Genomic DNA, 8796 nt, shown 5'->3' on the forward strand with positions numbered 1-8796 from the left:
CCACTGTTGCCACAAAAGCATGGTCATGGGATCGATTCCCCCCTGTGGCCTTTCTGTGTGGAGTTTGCATGTTCTCCCCGTGTTTATGTGGTTCCCTCTGGGTGCTCCAGCTTCCTCCCACATCCAAAGACATGCAGATTAGATGGATTGGAGACTTTAAATTGTCCGTAGGTGTGAATGTGTTTGTCTGTCTGTGTGTGACCCTGTGACAGACTGGCGTCCTGTCCAGGGTGAACCCGCCTCACGTCCTGTGACTGTTGGGATAGACTCCAGGTGCCCGCGAACCTTAATTGGAGTAAGTGGTTGAAGACGAGTGAGTGAAGACACTTGAGCTGCCGTGTGTTGGGCCCCAGTCTGAGTGGAGCAGAAGGTGGACTGCTCCATTCCATCAACGTGCACATCCTCCTCTTTCTCTCCACACACAAGTGCTTAAATAACCCAGAAATTTCTGTCGCATTTTGTAAAGTAGCCTGACGACTGCGACGGTCAGCGGTCACTGCCAAGAAAACAGATGTTCATCATGCACGTGTACAAATGTAGCCAGGTGAAGTTTTAACTGGCAGGCTCTGGTGGCAGTCTGGAGCCCTGCAGCAGACAGTGCGGGGCGGCTGCTGGGCGGCTTGGAGGGAACTCAGAGCACTTTGCTTTTGCCCACGATGCACATGGCTGCTGCACACACGTCTCAAAGGTTCTGCGAGTTGCCTGTATCCCTGAGGATTCTGGATTTGTGGAGGTCTCAGTGTGATGCTGCATCAGTCCTGTGCTCCACCCTGATTCAGGTTCCAGCACTGCGTCTTTGAATCCAGGTGGTCCAGGTGAGCAGCTGTGAGCGAGGCCCGTGGATTCAAGGTGTTACAGAGCGCCCGAAACAAAAGTCTGCAGACGACAACAGACAGAACACCTCAGCAAAAACACCACTGACAAATGGCTCCGTTAGCTTAGCGAAAGGCAGATCAGTTTAAGTCGCCTGTGTTCAGTAAGACATCCTGTCTGGGATTAGCTCACCTGTTTAACGAGTCTTGGCTAACCTCTGTTCAGAAATCTGGCTTGCCTGGAAAGGTCAAGGCTTGAATTTACCAACATGGCATCCTACCTCGAGTCCTTCAGCCCCTGCTGGTGTAGGAGGTAACCTTTTCAACAGTGGAGACCCTGGAGAGGAAGACCAGCAAATACCTGCACAGAGGCCTGAGCAGCGCAGCACTGTATGGGACAAGTAACAAACTTAAGCTCCCTCTCAGAGGCCCCATCAAGGACATCAGAGTTTCTTGCAGAAGAGAAACAGTGCTCTGCAGGGACTTCAAAGTGGTATCAGCAGGCATTATGGTCTGAACAGGCCAAAAATAAAGAGCTCAGGAGGACTTGGAAGATGCAGAGTGATTGCTATGACAAAGTCCAAGGCAAAGACAGACAGCATTTAATCCTGGAGAAGGTGCGGGCAGGTGTCAAAGAGGAATGAACCAGCAGGATGGTGAAAATGCACCAACAAGGACCATGGACACAGTGGGAAGGTGTGCTGGAGAGGAAGATATGTTGGACTGAAGCCAGAACCTCAGCGGCTCAACTTCTTGATCCAGGCTGTGGACGACTTCCTGCTGAGTCCAGTAATAACAGGGTGGCGATGAGAAAAGCCATTAAATCCACCACAGAGGCTGTGGAGAGGGCCGTGCGATGGCTTTGGACTGGAAGAGGGACCCGTGGCTCAATGTTGGTGAGACACGAGCCAGGGCTTGATCAACCCTGAAGAGCTATAAAAAAAAAAAAAAGCCATAATGGCATCTTGTGTTTTTTACCAGATTCTTCTGCGTACCTGGGCAGCAGTGCCGTGACAGTTGTGAGAGTGCACACCAGGTAGAAGAGCAGGTGGGACATCTGCATCATTTCCACTCCCACAGGGTTGGTGGGGGGGCTGCAGGTCACACAGCACTTGCTGAAGATCAGCACGAAGACAAAGTAGGAACAGCCACTAACCACCAGTGCAAGTGCATGTAGCCAGGTCTGAAAAACAGTAAGGACGATTAGCTGGCCATCACTCATGACTGGACTGAGACTTCAGGATTAGTCCCCCACTATTCCTGACTGGACTATGACTTCAGGATTAGTCCCCGATTATTCCTGGCTGGACTGTGACTTCAGGATTAGTTCCCACTATTGCTGGCTGGACTGTGACTTCAGGATTAGTGCCCACTACTGCTGGCTGGACTGTGATTCAGGATTAGTCCCCCACTATTCCTGGCTGGACTAATACTTAAGGATTGTCCCCCACTATTCTTGGCTGGACTAATACTTCAGGATTAGTCCCCCACTATTACTGACTGGACTGTGACTTCAGGACTAGCCCCCCACTATTCCTGGCTGGACTGTGACTTTAGTATTAGTGCCCACTATTGCTGACTGGACTGTGACTTCAGGATAAGTCCCACCCTATACCTGGATGAACTAATACTTCAGGATTAGTCCCCCACTATTCCTGACTGGACTGAGACTTCAGGATTAGCCCCCCACTATTCCGGGCTGGACTAATACTTCAGGATTAGTGCCCACTATTCCTGGCTGGACTGTGACTTTAGTATTAGTGCCCACTATTGCTGGCTGGACTGAGACTTCAGGATTAGTCCCCCACTATTGCTGACTGGACTGTCACTTCAGGATTAGTCCCCCACTATTCCTGGCTGGACTGAGACTTCAGGATTAGTCCCCCACTATTCCTGGCTGGACTGTGACTTCAGGATTAGTCCCCCACTATTCCTGGCTGGACTAATACTTCAGGATTAGTGCCCACTATTGCTGGCTGGACTGTGAAGTCAGGATTAGTGCCCACTATTCCTGGCAGGACTAATACTTCAGGATTAGTCCCCCACTATTCCTGACTGGACTGAGACTTCAGGATTAGTCCCACCCTATTCCTGGCTGGACTGTGACTTCAGGATTAGCCCCCCACTATTCCTGGCTGGACTGTGACTTTAGTATTAGTGTGCACTATTGCAAGCTGGACTGTGACTTTAGTATTAGTACGCACTATTGCTGGCTGGACTATGACTTCAGGATTAGTCCCCCACTATTCCTGGCTGGACTAATACTTCAGGATTAGTCCCCCACTATTCCTGACTGGACTGAGATTTCAGGATTAGTCCCCCACTATTCCTGGCTGGACTAAAACTTCAGGATTAGTGCCCACTATGCTGGCTGGAGTGTGACTTCAGTATTAGTGCCCACTATTGCTGGCTGGACTGTGACTTCAGGATTAGTCCCCCACTATACATGACTGCACTAATACTTCAGGATTGACCCCCACTATTCCTGGCTGGAATTATACTTCAGGATTAGTCCGAAACTCTTCCTGACTGGACTGAGACTTCAGGATTAGTCCCCCACTATTCCTGACTGGACTAATACTTCAGGATTAGCTCCCCACTATTCCGGGCTGGACTAATACTTCAGGATTAGCCCCCCACTATTCCAGGCTGGACTAATACTTCAGGATTAGTGCCCACTATTGCTGGCTGGACTGAGACTTCAGGATTAGTCCCCCACTATTCCTGGCTGTACTTTGACTTCAGGATTGGTCCCCCACTATTCCTGACTGGACTGAGACTTCAGGATTAGTCCCCCACTATTCCTGGCTGGACTAAAACTTCAGGATTAGTGCCCACTATGCTGGCTGGAGTGTGACTTCAGTATTAGTGCCCACTATTGCTGGCTGGATTGTGACTTCAGGATTAGTCCCCCACTATTCCTGACTGGACTGAGACTTCAGGATTAGCCCCCCACTATTCCGGGCTGGACTAATACTTCAGGATTAGTGCCCACTATTCCTGGCTGGAGTGTGACTTTATTATTAGTGCCCACTATTGCTGGCTGGACTGTGACTTTAGTATTAGTGCCCACTATTGCTGGCTGGACTGAGACTTCAGGATTAGTCCCCCACTATTGCTGACTCGACTGAGACTTCAGGATTAGTCCCCCACTATTCCTGGCTGGACTGTGACTTCAGGATTAGTCCCCCACTATTCCTGGCTGAACTGTGACTTCAGGATTAGTCCCCCACTATTCCTGGCTGGACTGTGACTTCAGGATTAGTCCCCCACTATTCCTGCTGGACTGAAGACTTCAGGATAGTGCCCACTATTCTGGCTGGACTGTGACTTCAGGATTAGTGCCCACTATTCCTGGCTGGACTGTGACTTCAGGATTAGTCCCCCACTATTCCGGACTGGACTGAGACTTCAGGATTAGTCCCCCACTATTCCTGGCTGGACTGAGACTTCAGGATTAGTCCCCCACTATTCCTGACTGGACTGAGACTTCAGGATTAGTCCCCCACTATTCCTGGCTGGACTGAGACTTCAGGATTAGTCCCCCACTATTCCTGACTGGACTGAGACTTCAGGATTAGTCCCCCACTATTCCTGACTGGACTGAGACTTCAGGATTAGCACCCACTATTCCGGGCTGGACTAATACTTCAGGATTAGTCCCCACTATTCCTGGCTGGACTAATACTTCAGGATTAGTCCCCACTATTGCTGGATGGACTGAGACTTCAGGATTAGTCCCCCACTATTCCTGACTGGACTGAGACTTCAGGATTAGTCCCCCACTATTCCTGACTGGACTGAGACTTCAGGATTAGTCCCCCACTATTCCTGGCTGGAATGTGACTTCAGGATTAGTCCCCCACTATTCCTGGCTGGACTGTGAATTTAGTATTAGTGCGCACTATTGCTGGCTGGACTGTGACTTCAGGATTAGTCCCCCACTATTCCTGGCTGGACTAATACTTCAGCATTAGTCCCCCACTATTCCTGACTGGACTGAGACTTCAGGATTAGTCCCCCACTATTCCTGGCTGTACTTTGACTTCAGGATTGGTCCCCCACTATTCCTGACTGGACTGAGACTTCAGGATTAGTCCCCCACTATTCCTGGCTGGACTAAAACTTCAGGATTAGTGCCCACTATGCTGGCTGGAGTGTGACTTCAGTATTAGTGCCCACTATTGCTGGCTGGATTGTGACTTCAGGATTAGTCCCCCACTATTCCTGACTGGACTGAGACTTCAGGATTAGCCCCCCACTATTCCGGGCTGGACTAATACTTCAGGATTAGTGCCCACTATTCCTGGCTGGAGTGTGACTTTATTATTAGTGCCCACTATTGCTGGCTGGACTGTGACTTTAGTATTAGTGCCCACTATTGCTGGCTGGACTGAGACTTCTGAATTAGTCCCCCACTACTGCTGACTGGACTGAGACTTCAGGATTAGTCCCCCACTATTGCTGACTCGACTGAGACTTCAGGATTAGTCCCCAACTATTCCTGGCTGGACTGTGACTTCAGGATTAGTCCCCCACTATTCCTGGCTGTACTGTGACTTCAGGATTGGTCCCCCACTATTCCTGGCTGTACTGTGACTTCAGGATTGGTCCCCCAATATTCCTGGCTGGACTAAAACTTCAGGATTAGTGCCCACTATGCTGGCTGGAGTGTGACTTCAGTATTAGTGCCCACTATTGCTGGCTGGACTGTGACTTCAGGATTAGTCCCCCACTATTCCTGACTGCACTAATACTTCAGGATTGACCCCCACTATTCCTGGGTGGACTGAGACTTCAGGATTAGTCCCCCACTATTCTTGACTGGACTGAGACTTCAGGATTAGTCCCCCACTATTACTGACTGGACTGTGACTTCAGGATTAGCCCCCCACTATTCCTGGCTGGAATAATACTTTAGGATTAACCCCCCACTATTCCGGGCTGGACTAATACTTCAGGATTAGTGCCCACTATTCCTGGCTGGACTGTGACTTTAGTATTAGTGCCCACTATTGCTGGCTGGACTGAGATTTCAGGATTAGTCCCCCACTATTCCTGACTGGACTGAGACTTCAGGATTAGTCCCCCACTATTCCTGGCTGGACTGTGACTTTAGTATTAGTGCCCACTATTCCTGGCTGTACTGTGACTTCAGGATTAGTCCCCCACTATTCCTGACTGAACTGAGACTTCAGGATTAGCCCCCCACTATTCCGGTCTGGACTAATACTTCAGGATTAGTGCCCACTATTCCTGGCTGGACTGTGACTTTAGTATTAGTGCCCACTATTGCCGGCTGGACTGAGACTTCAGGATTACTCCCCCACTATTCCTGACTGAATTGAGACTTCAGGATTAGTCCCCCACTAATGCTGACTGGACTGAGACTTCAGGATTAGTCCCCCACTATTCCTGACTGGACTGAGACTTCAGGATTAGTCCCCCACTATTCCTGGCTGGACTGTGACTTTAGGATTAGTCCCCCACTATTCCTGGCTGGACTAATACTTCAGGATTAGTCCCCCACTATTCCTGACTGGACTGAGACTTCCGGATTAGTCCCACCCTATTCCTGGCTGGACTGTGACTTCAGGATTAGGCCCCCACTATTCCTGGCTGGAGTAATACTTCAGGATTAGTGCCCACTATTCCTGGCTGGACTGTGACTTTAGTATTAGTGCGCACTATTGCTGGCTGGACTGTGACTTCAGGATTAGTCCCCCACTATTCCTGGCTGGACTAATACTTCAGGATTAGTCCCCCACTATTCCTGACTGGACTAATACTTCAGGATTAGCTCCCCACTATTCCGGGCTGGACTAATACTTCAGGATTAGCCCCCCACTATTCCAGGCTGGACTAATACTTCAGGATTAGTGCCCACTATTGCTGGCTGGACTGAGACTTCAGGATTAGTCCCCCACTATTCCTGGCTGTACTGTGACTTCAGGATTAGTCCCCCACTATTCCTGACTGGATTGAGACTTCAGGATTAGTCCTCCACTAATGCTGACTGGACTGAGACTTCAGGATTAGTCCCCCACTATTCCTGACTGGACTGAGACTTCAGGATTAGTCCCCCACTATTCCTGGCTGGACTGTGACTTTAGGATTAGTCCCCAACTATTCCTGGCTGGACTAATACTTCAGGATTAGAGCCCACTATTGCTGGCTGGACTGTGAAGTCAGGATTAGTGCCCACTATTCCTGGCTGGACTAATACTTCAGGATTAGTCCCCCACTATTCCTGACTGGACTGAGACTTCCGGATTAGTCCCACCCTATTCCTGGCTGGACTGTGACTTCAGGATTAGCCCCCCACTATTCATGGCTGGAGTAATACTTCAGGATTAGTGCCCACTATTCCTGGCTGGACTGTGACTTTAGTATTAGTGCGCACTATTGCTGGCTGGACTGTGACTTCAGGATTAGTCCCCCACTATTCCTGGCTGGACTAATACTTCAGGATTAGTCCCCCACTATTGCTGACTAGACTGAGACTTCAGGATTAGTCCCCCACTATTCCTGGCTGTACTGTGACTTCAGGATTAGTCCCCCACTATTCCTGACTGGACTGAGACTTCAGGATTAGCCCCCCACTATTCCGGTCTGGACTAATACTTCAGGATTAGTGCCCACTATTCCTGGCTGTACTGTGACTTCAGGATTAGTCCCCCACTATTCCTGACTGGACTGAGACTTCAGGATTAGTGCCCACTATTCCTGGCTGGACTGTGACTTTAGTATTAGTGCCCACTATTGCTGGCTGGACTGAGACTTCAGGATTAGCCCCCCACTATTCCGGTCTGGACTAATACTTCAGGATTAGTGCCCACTATTCCTGGCTGTACTGTGACTTCAGGATTAGTCCCCCACTAATGCTGGCTGGACTGAGACTTCACGATTAGTCCCCCACTATTCCTGACTGGATTGAGACTTCAGGATTAGTCCCCCACTAATGCTGACTGGACTGAGACTTCAGGATTAGTCCCCCACTATTCCTGACTGGACTGAGACTTCAGGATTAGTCCCCCACTATTCCTGGCTGGACTGTGACTTTAGGATTAGTCCCCCACTATTCCTGGCTGGACTAATACTTCAGGATTAGTGCCCACTATTGCTGGCTGGACTGTGAAGTCAGGATTAGTGCCCACTATTCCTGGCTGGACTGTGAAGTCAGGATTAGTGCCCACTATTCCTGGCTGGACTAATACTTCAGGATTAGTCCCCCACTATTCCTGACTGGACTGAGACTTCCGGATTAGTCCCACCCTATTCCTGGCTGGACTGTGACTTCAGGATTAGCCCCCCACTATTCCTGGCTGGAGTAATACTTCAGGATTAGTGCCCACTATTCCTGGCTGGACTGTGACTTTAGTATTAGTGCGCACTATTGCTGGCTGGACTGTGACTTCAGGATTAGTCCCCCACTATTCCTGGCTGGACTAATACTTCAGGATTAGTCCCCCACTATTCCTGGCTGTACTGGGAATTCAGGATTGGTCCCCCACTATTCCTGACTGGACTGGGACTTCAGGATTAGTCCCCCACTATTCCTGGCTGTACTGTGACTTCAGGATTGGTCCCCCACTATTCCTGGCTGGACTAAAACTTCAGGATTAGTGCCCACTATGCTGGCTGGAGTGTGACTTCAGTATTAGTGCCCACTATTGCTGGCTGGACTGTGACTTCAGGATTAGTCCCCCACTATTCCTGACTGCACTAAAACTTCAGGATTGACCCCCACTATTCCTGGCTGGACGTATACTTCAGGATTAGTCCCCCACTATTCCTGACTGGACTGAGACTTCAGGATTAGTCCCCCACTATTCCTGACTGGACTGAGACTTCAGGATTAGTCCCCCACTATTCCTGACTGGACTGTGACTTCAGGATTAGTGCCCACTACTGCTGGCTGGACTGTGATTCAGGATTAGTCCCCACTATTCCTGGCTGGACTAATACTTAAGGATTGTCCCCC

At 49.8% G+C, this 8796-nt stretch overlaps 1 protein-coding gene across 1 annotated transcript in view; it reads right to left on the reverse strand.

Moving 5' to 3' along the window:
* Nucleotides 1–206: 206 nt before the first annotated feature.
* Nucleotides 207–8796, reverse strand: part of atp10d (ATPase phospholipid transporting 10D) — a 128637-nt gene continuing 120047 nt past the window's right edge. Inside the window, exons 22-23 of the mRNA XM_034195617.1 lie at nucleotides 1808–1995; nucleotides 207–876 (exon numbers count right to left, since the gene is read on the reverse strand). Of these exons, the coding sequence (XP_034051508.1) occupies nucleotides 753–876; nucleotides 1808–1995 (312 nt within the window). The 3' untranslated portion in view covers nucleotides 207–752. The remainder of the gene's footprint in view (nucleotides 877–1807; nucleotides 1996–8796) is intronic.

Source organism: Thalassophryne amazonica, chromosome 19, assembly GCF_902500255.1.
Source record: "Thalassophryne amazonica chromosome 19, fThaAma1.1, whole genome shotgun sequence".
Taxonomy (NCBI): domain Eukaryota; kingdom Metazoa; phylum Chordata; class Actinopteri; order Batrachoidiformes; family Batrachoididae; genus Thalassophryne; species Thalassophryne amazonica.